This window comes from Colias croceus, chromosome 9 (genome assembly GCF_905220415.1).
Source record: "Colias croceus chromosome 9, ilColCroc2.1".
Taxonomy (NCBI): domain Eukaryota; kingdom Metazoa; phylum Arthropoda; class Insecta; order Lepidoptera; family Pieridae; genus Colias; species Colias croceus.
Window position 1 is genome coordinate 787,228 of NC_059545.1, and position 13,459 is coordinate 800,686.

The window sequence follows — 13,459 nt, forward strand, 5'->3', positions numbered from 1 at the left end:
TGTTGTAATTTCGCCAACGGTAATAGTAAGTTGTCGTGGCTTGTAATTAGAGATCGTGTGTTGTAAGGGGTCATGCGAACCGATTGATAGAAATCATCGTAGGTGCGCTATGAGTGTTGAGCTTTTGGAAGATCTTTATGTTACATGTTGCTTAGTTGATATTTGTGTATGTTTGTAGTTCTTGTATCTATAAATGTGGCTACTTGAAAAACTTAATAACATCTGCTTTCCTTGAATTATAGTTTCAAAATAATATCTTAGATTGTAAACATGGTATTAATATGTGGTTACTCATCAAAAAACAAATGTCAACTAAGTCGTTTATAAATCAATAAGACATTAACAAATTCATATTGTTTATACCCGATTACTCTACAAGAAAAAGAAACCTTTACTTTGAAAGTAAGAAACTAAGTCTATGTCCAGTCTCCCCGTGACCACGCTCGCTGTAAAGTGTTCGAAACGTCGGGAAAATAATATAATGAATAAATCGCGTTTAAAATCCGTTAAAAAGTCTTTAATTTCTAAACTAAGTCTATGATCTCCGAGAATAAATATTAAATCGATCTCTATTTCAGCAACGCTTCCATTTATAACTTGCACCACACAACAAATATAAGGTCCAAGTTAATTAAAATTAATAGCAGTTAAATGATCCCATAATGAATGATTGCCAGCTACTTAATATATGTGAGTGAAAATAATTAATTTTTCAATCCGTTATGTAATGGTATTCGTTTGTATTTAATACTTTCAAACGGTAAATACAAATTGATTGTTTTATTGTTATATGATTTATTATCTATTTGATGTGTCTACAATATAATAGATACATATTTACTACTTATAATATTTTTATAACAATGTCCAAAAACGACATTCGATTGTATTTATAACAAGCGTTGTAAATATTTTTTTAGTTCTGGATATATTTCTGTCTAAAAAGCTGATTGAACAAAAAGAAGGCAATGTATTAAAGGGTTAAAATATAGGGAATATGAATTACACACACATACACAAATTTAGAAAATAAATAGATTAATTACTGTACTAATGGATTACTTTATTAAAATTTAAATAATATATTTATGAGGTCAAATGTTTTCATTAAAATCAGAATTGGTCAAGGTTTAAAAATCATATATGAATCGAATTCGAACATTACAAGTCTATAAAATTATTCATACACTGAAATTGTTTACGAATTTGGTAAACTAAATGTCTATAGTTTGATAAACGACGGTTATGGATTGGAGACATCACGAAAACCCAATAAAATGTAAGTGCTTTCGCGTCGTAAACAAGAATGTCGTCTCTCTACAAGATAAGGCCATGTGCAGTTCTGCGACGCGATGGGAAAATCGCAAAATCGCAGCAAGTTGAACAGGGAAGAAACACAATGACATACGACACAACATAGACTATTGATAAAAACATATTAATTTGAAATAATAGCTAATGGAAGATAAGGAATATAGTTTTTATTTGCGCCATTTTATACAAAAAGTAGGTAATCTATCATTTTTATAGGTAGCTCTTCTTTTAAAAGAAGGTCTTAATTAATTATAAAGCACATATGCAAATTATGCAAAACATAAAATATAGAGCAATGAACGCGATGGCTTATCCTTTTATATGTCTCTCATTAATAACTAATTTTGTATTTGTCACCGAATCTAATTGAATAAGAATAAGTGTTCATTTAAATTTTTTGTAATTTTAGTCTTGAGTCGCAAGTCGCAACAGTAAACTATGTGATGCAAATGAAATTTTGTCGCATTAGTCGTCCTGCTAAAAAGGCCTTAACCATCGATACATAGGCCGAATAGCCAATGTAACCTCAACAGCGCTCACGATCGAATCCGAATGAAGTTGTAGTCTTTGATACGTTACATTTCGAACAACCCGGAACAATTTAAGGTTCTGTGTTTGAAGGCACGGTAAAACGGGAAAACGGTATTAAAAATATATACCGATCTCTGTAATATATTTTAAAGAACTCTTAATCTTTATTTTAAATGTAAATGTAATTTATCTTTATTGAAAATCTTTATTTTAGCTACGTAATATTATTATCTGAAATGTAACCTATCTCTTCTTTTTTAGAGTCTGACATTTAATATAATTTTCAAATTATTAAGTAGGTAAGTTTTTGTTATTTTAACAGTAGCAGGTAGTTACGAATCTAATTTATATGTTACTAGATTTCCGCCCGCGGCTTCGCCCGCGTTTGCAAAGGAAAACCCGCATAGTTCCCGTTCCCGTGGGATTTCCGGGATAAAAACTATCCTATGTGTTAATCCAAGTTACCCTCTATATGTGTGCTAAATTTCATTGTAATCGGTTCAGTATTAAAATATTAGAATAGATTAGAATATTAGGTAAGATTCTTAAAGATCTGCCTTAGTAATATTATAAATTAAAATTATTGTGAAATATGACTTTTAAAATGATGCATTACCATTTTATAAGAATTCAAAAACCATCATTAAATTATGATTTTGTATGTTTAATAATTAATTATATTTATCAATGTAACCTTTGATTGTAAATTGGTTGATAAAATACCTATATTTGTATAATTTTCAAACAAAAATTTAAAAATATGTTTACATAAGTATAATACATAATAGATTCAAAATAGCTCGTGTGCATCTAAATCACTATTTATATCGAAAATTAATAATAGATTATCAAACTTTTAGGCGTCAATTTAAAATTTATTAAATGCTGGGTCAGGAAGTGCTGGTTTTTGTTCTTTTAAATATTTAAACGAATATTTTTACATACGGTCATAAATGATTTTTTATGTACAATGTATACTTTTCAATAATAAAATTATCATCCTAGAAAAGACGTCGCAAATATTTCATAAATCTCTTCAAAAAATGTATTATTTAATTTATAATTTGTACCTACTACGATAACTATAGTAGGCAGGTATATATTAATTTTTTATTACTATGGGTTATTTATAAATTATAACTAATCAAAAAACATAGGGTTGTATATAATATAATTTTGTTTGTAAATAAGTTCCCTTGGAACAGCGTGATCGATTTTAATAACGTTTTTTGCGTATCTTTGGTAGGTTGGAGAATATTTTGTTAACTATAAACCTATTGCAATTGCTCTTTATTATTTTATTATTATAAACCTAGAGTTGAGAACTTTGACTAAGGGCCGATTTTTCAATGCTTGGATATATCGTAACCGTCCAATAAAGTATTACACGATAATATTAAAATGTCACGTAAACTGTCAAATACGGGCAATTAGAATACGTTTTTAAAATGGTAGTTTTATACATCATTCGACGAATAAGTTTTATCCAAGCATTGAAAAATCGGCCCTTATAGAGTTAAGAGTGTCCTGTAGCGGCAGGTTAGCTACTCGCTCTATATACATTTTAATTCATTCCTAAATTGCTTTTCTATAATCATTCCAATGTTAATAATTATTCATTACTAGCTATCCACCCGCGGCTTCGCCCGCGCATTGAAAGAAAAGCCCGCATGGTTCCCGTTCCCGTGGGATTTCCGGGATAAAACCTATTCTATGTCCCGGGGTAATAAGTTGCCTATGTTCTTTCTCAGGTATCAAAATATCTCATCCAAATTTCATGCAAATTGGTTCAGTAGTTAAGGCGTGATTGAGTAACAGACAGACAGACAGACAGAGTTACTTTCGCATTTATAATATTAGTATGGATATAACCTATTACCTTTACTACATTAATGAGAAACAATTACAAACCGATTTCAAGAGCAAATGTATTTAATATCTATATTTTCCCGAGTAAGTAAAACGAATCGAGTGTGAACGGTACATGATTATGATGTTCAGAGCATTACCCGTGAGAACTAGAGTTAGACGTTGGATATTATTGGATGAACTTGAAAATAAGTCTTTTTTTCATAATAATAATGATGTCTACTAGAGATACTATGTTGGTCGTTATAGTTTAATTATTTTGAAGATAACTGAGTGTTAGTTAAGTTCACTTAAAATGAAACAGAAACTATATACATATATAATAAATAAATTTGATTTGATTTGATTGTTGATTGTTGTTGATTTCTATTATGTAATGAGTCGTTTTAATTAGGTTTTTTCTAAAATTTTAAAAGATGTCCTTAAAAGAAGAAAGCTTCATATTAAGAGCTTAGAAATTAATCTTGCATTTGATTTAGAGATATTAAAATATTTCGATGTCCATTATATAGTACCAACAAGTTCATGATGTTGCATTTAGGTACTCATGACAATTAACTACATAAAAAATCTGTCCTTGAATAATATAGGTAGTACATAAAGATGAGGGGCATTTTTTCTCATATTTTATAAATTACTTATACTGTATTCAAGTGGGTTTAATTGAGTAATCGTAAGATAAATTAATTTTGGTGAAGTTACCATGAAACTATTTATTACTTCATTCTAAATATTCAAATGTCAGAGCAAAAAATGTACTTATAATTATTATAGTCATTAAAACTTAATCCTTTGCATCCGTGATACAGAAAAAAATGCTGAGTAAACGTAAATAATTTTATTTTATTTGTAAAGTTCTTATGTAGAGAAAACGTATATATGTAGCACGGGCGAAGCCGGGGCGGACCGCTAGTTAGAATAATAAATAAGAATTTTACTAGCTATTTGAATGTCCGTGTTTGTCTGATTTTTAATTGGGTATGGGATTAGTGTATTTCTGACATAAATCAAATAGGTTCTTAATTAATGATTTTTATTCTCCATAGATGGCGTAGTTCGTTGAATAAACTAGATCGATTAAATATACTATATAGAGACAGTGATCGACATGTTTTTTTGTTCGTGTGGTAAATGATTGCTTTTTACACCGTTGGCGGAAAATACCTTAGCATTATGAACACAGTACGACTCCTATTAGGTTATTTTCTTTAGCTAAAAGGAATCTAGAATACGAATGAAAGATAAATGATTCGTGTTTTATATAGAACAGTTTTATTTTTATTAATTCTTATCGCTTATTCTGTTTGTTATGAGTATGAAAATTTGGCGAAAATGTAGTACCGTAAAGTGGGGTATTTTGGAAACCATGGGGTTAATTAAAACTTCAGAAATAAAATATTTAAGAACTGATATTTTATTTTTTTCTACCAATAGAATATTATTTTTATCATCTGGCAACACTAATACTAAAGCAGTAGTACGAGACAAAATTTTGAGGTTATAAACGCATTGCGTGTGTCGCAAAATGATTGTTTAAAAAAAGTAAAAAATTGTGCTAAATTTATGGGTGTCTTACTTTTGTTTATTTACAACAAAATTTTGGAGGTAAGTTGAATATAATATTTGTCATTTATCATATTGTGTTTTGTTGTGATTTCAATGCTTATTGCCGGCTTTTTCTGAAGAGGTTATAAACACTTTATTTTTTATCTTTTTCTAAATGGGGCTTTTTGAAACAGTTTTGAGGCTATTTGAAACGAAATTCCAAATAGCCCCTTCTATGTCTGGTTATTATTTTACTCGGAGTATGAATGATGTACCAAATAGCCCCTAGTACCAAGTAGTACATTTTTTTTGTATTTAAGGGTATGTTGACTGCATTTTTGTTTCAGTTTTAAAACCATGGTTCGAACATACACTAGAAAATATTCAAATATAAGAAATGGAAAGTCACATTTACTGTATCAGAACTACCAACCGGAAAACTTACAAGCCGCCATCAATAGTGTAAAAGAAGGAAGAATGAGTCTTACAGATGCAGCGAATACGTACGGTGTGCCAAAGAGTACCCTGAGTAGAAAAACTAGGAATATCAACTGCTCGCAAGAGAAGGCTGGTCATCCGACCTTATTTTCACCTGAAGAGGAGAGAATTTTTGTTAAATTTATTTTAGTAGTAGGCGAGTGGGGCTTTCCATTTGATTCGACTGATCTCCGTATTTTTGCCCAGAAATACCTTAATAAGATTGGTAAAAAAGTATATGGGCTTAAAGACAATATGCCCGGGGTGGATTGGGCCCGTAATTTTCTTTTAAGATATAAGTCACAAATTTCAAATCGCAAATCTGCAAATATTTCTAGTGATCGAGCAAGATTTACGCCACAAGATATAGATGCCTTTTTTGAAAATTATGGAAAAATAGTTGAAGGTGTTGCTGAAGATTGTATAATTAACTATGACGAAACTAATTTGACGGATGACCCCGGAAATAAAAATTATATATATAAAAGAGGGTGCAAATATCCAGAAAATATATTATAAAAGTACTGATTTTTTTATTTTTTGTGTTGACTTCCCCTTAAATTATTCCAAATATATCCTACATTTGCCAACTAAAGTTCCAACGAATGACTATACTAATTCCAAATATCCCCAAATATAGTGGCACTCTATTCATATGGTAAACTTTCATTCGGAAAGTAACTGGATTGTAACAACGTAAAAGAACAAGAGCTCTATTATTTTAAAAGGTCATTTACCGTATCGTAATTCCGAATATCGCTTAACTTGCTCAAATCAAAAGTTTCCAAAATCTTTTGAAACAAAAGAACAATCTGTATCAAATTCCAAAAAATCCCCATGTTGCGATAATTGGAACAGCACTTTTAAAAAATAATATCTTTGGTATTTTAATCCTTATAGGGTTGGCAGTGCTAGCCAGTGGTATATCACTGTAGAATCTGTCAAAAACAAATATCAAAATAGGATTAGATGTACATACTTCGTTACAATATATTTTTTTCGATAAATTTTGTACCAAATAACCCCACTTTACGGTAATAATTTTAAATTATCACATATTATGTAATATTCTATTTATAATTTGATTTTGTAATAACAGCAAAAACAACCTAATTTTAATATAACCTTAAATTTGTAATTGTAACTCAAAGTAATTTGTAGGTACGTAAGGTTACTGTATGGTGGTATGATCAATATATTATTATAAACGACACAAATATAATTACTTAAAGTTAACGATACTTTTTTGCCAGTTTAAACCACAAGGAGGATTACAAAAAAGAAAATCCTATTTATACAAAATATAGTTTAAATTATTACAAATATTATAGTTTTGGTTTTATTTTTTAATCCCTTCAGCTATTATAAAGAGCTTATTTCAGAAAATAATGCTTCATAAATCTTTCAAAAAGATAGGTAGGTAGGTATTCTTAGCATTAGTTATCCTAATTGTAACTTAATGTAGAGTTTCTAAATTATCAGTTATATAATAAAAAATATTAACGACTCTAATGATATTTGAAGGCACGAAACAATTAGGCTCTTTAAGTTGACTATGATGGATGCATGATGGTCTTAAACGAAAATGAGTGTTTTGTTAAAGTTGTCAATGTGTCACGCGTTGAGGTCAACATAGAACCTTTTTATGGTCAAATTGCGTTATGGGAATGTGTTTCTTATTCCTTCGCATTTAAATGTTAGTATCGTGTGTATAAAGTGTGGAATTAGGTCACGATAGCACGTGCAGGTGATAAAATATTTGTTAAATATAATTTGATGGTGAATTACTTCTGTGTGTTTATAGAAAAAGCAAGCCAACTATGAGAGGTAGGTAATAGTTACTACTAATTGTATTCTATGGTATGGTATGGTTATAGGTAGGTATATTATAGTTATTTAATATAAATTACCTACCTACCTACAAAAAGGAACGTATCTTGTGAACAATTTAATTCCTAGGTATTACTAAAAACTTTATCTTAGGTTTGACAACACATACCTAGATGAGAACTTCATATAAAAAAATCAATGTATATAATATATACAGATGGGTTAGAGTCATAGTTCTGACTCTAACCCATATCTGCAAATCCATATTTCACTAAAGTTAAAGTACGAATACAGTCTAACGGCTGGCGATTATCAAAATGAACCCTATCTAGGTTTTAGACAATCGTCATTGTATTCCAGAAGCCTGACTCCAAAGACAGTTTTTGCTCTTTAGTCCGTGGGATTATTTCACACGCGATTATACAATACTTTTATTGCATTGTGTTATTAAAAACTCACAATATTATGAACATAATGGTCAATTGTTCAATTGAACGTAATAAAGGAGGTCATGTATGCATGTCCTTTGGTTATTGTCGATTTTTTTAGTGATACACGCAGTGTAAGGACGTTTTATAGTAATGTTGACCTGAATATTTTGTTTCTTTAATGTATAATGATGTCTAAGCCAATAAGTGTTTTATGTTTAATACCTCATCCTAGTTATGAAGAAGGATTCTCCTCCTAAGTAGATTATGTATTAAATCTATAAAGGATGGGTTTCATTTTATCTTAAGTAAGGATTTTAAGATGTTTATCTAGGACATAATCAGTTGTTGTTTTAATCTGTGCAGTTATGGATTACTTAAGATTAGCGTTAACTTTTAGGAAAGAGATAGTATGATCTGAAAATATATTTAATCTACGGATTCGAATACGTAATACAGAGGCTGTCCACTAAGCCATTAGGCTTTTTTAATACGTATATAATAGAAACGGTGTATGTATTATAATCCTATTGTATTTAGTATATGTATATAAGTTTTAACAAATATTTGCAAGGTTTATGAATTTAAGATTCTAAATATATAAATCAATTTTTTTAAATATATATATATATTATACTGTTAGTATTTTAGTTGTATTTATTTTTTGGACGATGATTATTACAATTTCATGTTTTCGACTTATAGTTATTTATGAAATTAAACATTCAAGTAAGAATTTGCTATAGAAGCAGAAATATTGTATAATATTTATTACAATATACCTTTTTATTGCATATGAAAAGCGGCTTCTCATGTTATTTTTTGTTTCACGTTACGCCGCGTTAATTTTACACGGCCTCGATAAATTACCTTATTTGCTACCGAGTTTATTAAAGCTTAATTTTTCGGGATAAATAGATATATACAATCTAAAGCTGGTTAAATTAAATAATTTTAAAATGTGAAATTAAAATTTCTGATATCTAACTGCTAACAGTGCTAACTTTTTATTACGACAATATTATCTACTAAAATATAATCTATTCAATTATTAATTTGCATTAAAACTAAATAATGAGATTATAATAGATATATTAATTGTATTTAACGGTAAAACAGATAATAAGCAGAAACCTAAAATAAATAATTAATTCCCGAAGGAGTTTAATTTTCATTATTAAGTTCCGAGTAGAGACTCCCGTTGAAGTCTTTTGTAGACAAACGGACTAATCACACTTTGGATGGGTTTTGCTAATTCTCACATTGTTTAAAGAAAAAAGATAATAAGGTATTAATTATTAATGTAATTGTTTCATACATTTCATGCTTTAACTGTACTTGATGCATTTATCTATATTATATCGCGTATGATATTATGTTTCAGCAACTAGCGGTCCGTCCCGGTTTCGCGCGTGGTACATGTTTTCTCTAAATAAGAACCATCCTCGTACTTCAAGGAATATTATAAAAAAAAATTAACGAAATCGGTTCAGTCGAGCTTTGTGCTTACATTTAGCGATTCATTTTTATTATACTAGCTATGCCTCGTGGTTTTACACGCGTTGCTCCGCTCTTGTTTATCTTAGCGTGATGATATAGCCTATAGTCTTTCTCGGTAAATGGGCTATCTAACATCGAAAGAATTTTTCAAATCGGAGCAGTAGTTCCTGAGATTAGCGCGTTCAAACAAACTCTTCAGATTTATAATATTAGTACCTAGAGATAGATATGAAAATTGACGATTTTTTCATTAGCATAGATACGCTATTTCAGCAGTTTCATAATATCTCATACGTGAAATATATCGGTATGTGGTCACGTAAAATTAGCAGTGTTTATTTTATTTGCACAAATAACATGAAAGTTGCAAAATATGGGTCATGTTTACTGTTTAATTTGAGCTTGTAAATTGAAATGTTATACAGTTTTCCATCTCTGAATCCTTTTACTTTTTGAGTATTTTTTGTTTTTTATAATAAAGTAAGTATGTTTTAGTTAGGACTGGTTTAGTTGTTAGTACCTAATTTGTTTTTGTAAACGTGTTCTATAAAATTGTACAATTTTAAACGTTGTCATAAGATAGGTAATAATTATATTTAAATGATACGTTGTTGCTTTTTTAGATTGTGATTAGCGAATTTATTTAGTGTATGTTGCAGTATTGTATTTTCATACAACATGTAAATATTTAATTTGTAAAGAAAAATTGTACCTAATTGCGCTTGCGCATTATTCTCAAAAAATTAATCGAATTTCAATTAATCGCCACTCAGATTTTGTGCATTATTTTTTCTAATTTTCATCTTTCATGAATTTAAGGTGCCAATAAAAAAAAATCATACCTTAATCTTTGGTGATCGCGTACGAAAAAATCCACATACACTTCACACAGTGTTACAAAAAATGTCAAAGCACAGACCGTACCACAGTATATTGTCAATCAGTCACTTAACACAACACACACTAAAGTACATATCTGTAACATCGCGTATTTTGGTGATATATTTAATTTATACGTGACGCGTGCGTTTGGATCGGCGCGCGCGCACGAATGCCTCTGGAGGTGTAGACTTCGCTTGATCTTTCGGTGGGCGTGGCTAACGCAACATCTATGCGTACACCCGTCCCTGTCGCGCTTGGGCGGGCGGGGTAGCTCTATCTCGCTTCTAACGTGCGATATGAAGGGGGGATTCAAGTTAAACGATTGCAATGATCGTTAATAGCGATGCGACTGTTATCGATACAATATGCACACTTAGATAATATAAGCATATAATTAAAACTCATTTTTTAACATAAAAGTATCCTAGATTCATTATTTGGAATTCGACAAATGGAGAATACTGGAAACGGGAAAGAAATGTGCCTTGTAGACATATTATTGCAATAAATAAAAATAAAATAAAAATAAAAAAAATTAGAAAATACAAACTATCTGAAAGTTATTAAGATCATGTGGCTTTGAAATATTTCATCTTATTTCTAAGAGTTGTGTTAAAAGGATACCTTGATCAAAATCTTCACACGTGTTTCTAATTTTGTGCTACTATGTTGCTATTACATTTAATTGATACAGACTAAATATATCTCTACCTAACTAATAAATAACTAAAAAATTCTATTCCTAGTATGGCATGAAATGTATTTGCTTATTTATATTTCTATCCTTTCTGCCTATACTTAGAAGAAATATACTTCTTTGTAACAAAAAATCTCCGAAAATGCTAGACCGGTTTTGAAAGCTATTATTTCATTAGAAGGATTTCATTCTTATTTGTAACATAGAGCGAATAGTTTCGTAATTGAATTTTATAAAAGCTGGGTTCTTTACTGATTGTTTATTAATTTTACATACCTATCTAAATTATTCGTTTCTCATTACTTGGTATATAATATTATAGACGATGTATTTTATATGATGTATTTATACTAATATTATACCTATAAAGCTGAAGAGATTGTTTGTTTGAACGCGCTAATCTCAGGAACTACTGGTCCGATTTGAAAAATTCTTTCGGTGTTAGATAGCCCATTCATCGAGGAAGGCTATAAGCTATATATCATCACACTAAGACCAACAAGAGCAGAACCACGTGGGTGAAACCGCGGAGCGCAGCTAGTAATGAATATTATGATTAGGTAAAATGCGTCCGCTTTATTCCTTAGCTATACCTAGACTTAGGTTACTTTCAGATGTATTTCAAGTAAGAGATAAGTTCTTACATAAATAACACGACTTTACGTGCTAAACGCTACTTTTATTCATCACTACTTCGTAAATTCATTGATATAAAAAATATCACAAACTTGTAATAAGAGAAGACCTTCAAATAAACCTTTTTTATATGTAAGGTTAGTAGCTCGCCGTAGATATTGATCCCACCAAAAACATAAATGTAAAAATTGGAGCCGAGTTCAATCGTTGACTTAATTTGCCAAAAAAAGAAATGAGATCTAAATGTGTGCCAAGTTCTGCAGACAGTCCAGAAATTTATTTACAAAGATGTATTCAGTTCTTAGGTTGACTGAAAACTCAATTGTTTTATTTTCCCTTAGAGAACAATGTTTATTCCAAAATATAACTTTTTTAATTTGAATAATATAATTATTTTCACAAAGCAAACAACTAATGACCTATTGAATCCCATAATTTGATGAGGCTAGTTTTTAGAACCTCACAAAATATAAACAGTATGTAAAACTAGCCTCATACTGTTTTGTTCCTTCGACGAAGCCTTCTTCCATTACACCATTTATGGTAATTAATTTTGCATGCTTGTATTGGCTAAACATGTTTGTGCTTTATTATTATAATTGTATCACCATTGAATACCATGTTTAAAGCAAAATAAAGATTTTATTTATTTATTTATTTATTTATTTATTTACACTGAAATTAAAACTAAACTAAACACTCATAAATAAAGAATAAATAAATGTGAATATGTAAAATGATATATTATTTTTAACTGTATGAGCAATATAGGCAATATTTTTATTACAATTTTCTTTTATTTTACGTTTAATAACAGTTTTGAATAAAGAAATCATGCAATCGAAGTAATCCGCCCTAGCGAGACTAGCGCGAGTGAGTGTGATGTCAGAGGCGCTTCGAATCTACAGATGTTTCGTCCTAAAATATGTAAACTTCAATAATCTATATCTCAGTCATTTATTGATGGATTTCAAAATTTTTTTCGGCCACTGATTAGTTTTGATCTATTTTTTAAGACTAGTAAGGTGAATATACTATTTTCTTTTTTTTTAAACTTTTCCATTTTTCCATACAAACAAAATTTATGTCATTGAAAAAAAAATTAAATACAAATAAATTCAGTATTTTCCGATTTTTTCCTTTGTACACTCACTATTACCTAGTTGATTACAAAATTTGAACTTTCTAGGTCATCTGGAAGTGGGTTAGGTTTTGTATATGTCTATAAGTCAGTTAGTCTTAAAAATTGCGATTTTTGGATATTAATATCTACGCAACTGTTTAATCTGTATTTATGAAATTTAAGGTTCTTGTTTATCTTGAGGTCCTCTTGATATGTACCAAATTTGGTTTATATAACTTAAATAGTTTTCGAGTTATAAGGGGGTGAAAAGTGGCTCGAAATGGTTCGTGTAAATATACACACGGCTGCTGCTCGCCAGTTCTCTTCGCTTGAACTCGGCTTGACACGCTGCCGCGTGTCTAGATCTACGCAACTGTTTAATCTTTAATTATGAAATTTAAGGTTCTTGTTTATCTTGAGGTCCTCTTGATATGTACCAAATTTGGTTTATATAACTTAAATAGTTTTCGAGTTATAAGGGGGTGAAAAGTGGCTCGAAATGGTTCGTGTAAATATACACACGGCTGCTGCTCGCCAGTTCTCTTCGCTTGAACTCGGCTTGACACGCTGCCGCGTGTCTAGATAAAATCTAAAGCCTTCTGGATGTGACGCCATTGCGATGAAAGA

General features: G+C 30.0%; 2 protein-coding genes across 2 annotated transcripts in view; one reads left to right on the plus strand and one right to left on the minus strand.

The window, feature by feature from the left end:
- LOC123694491 (knirps-related protein-like) overlaps positions 1 to 10,546 on the minus strand; it is a 57,322-nt gene extending 46,776 nt beyond the window's left edge. The window contains exon 1 of the mRNA XM_045639941.1: positions 10,337 to 10,546. The gene's annotated coding sequence lies outside the window, so the exon portion shown is untranslated. The remainder of the gene's footprint in view (positions 1 to 10,336) is intronic.
- LOC123694492 lies at positions 5,058 to 6,774 on the plus strand. Its single transcript, XM_045639942.1, has 2 exons — positions 5,058 to 5,319; positions 5,607 to 6,774. The coding sequence occupies exon 2, from the start codon at positions 5,617 to 5,619 to the stop codon at positions 6,253 to 6,255; it is 639 nt and encodes a 212-aa protein (XP_045495898.1). The 5' UTR covers positions 5,058 to 5,319; positions 5,607 to 5,616; the 3' UTR covers positions 6,256 to 6,774.
- Positions 10,547 to 13,459: the final 2,913 nt, after the last annotated feature.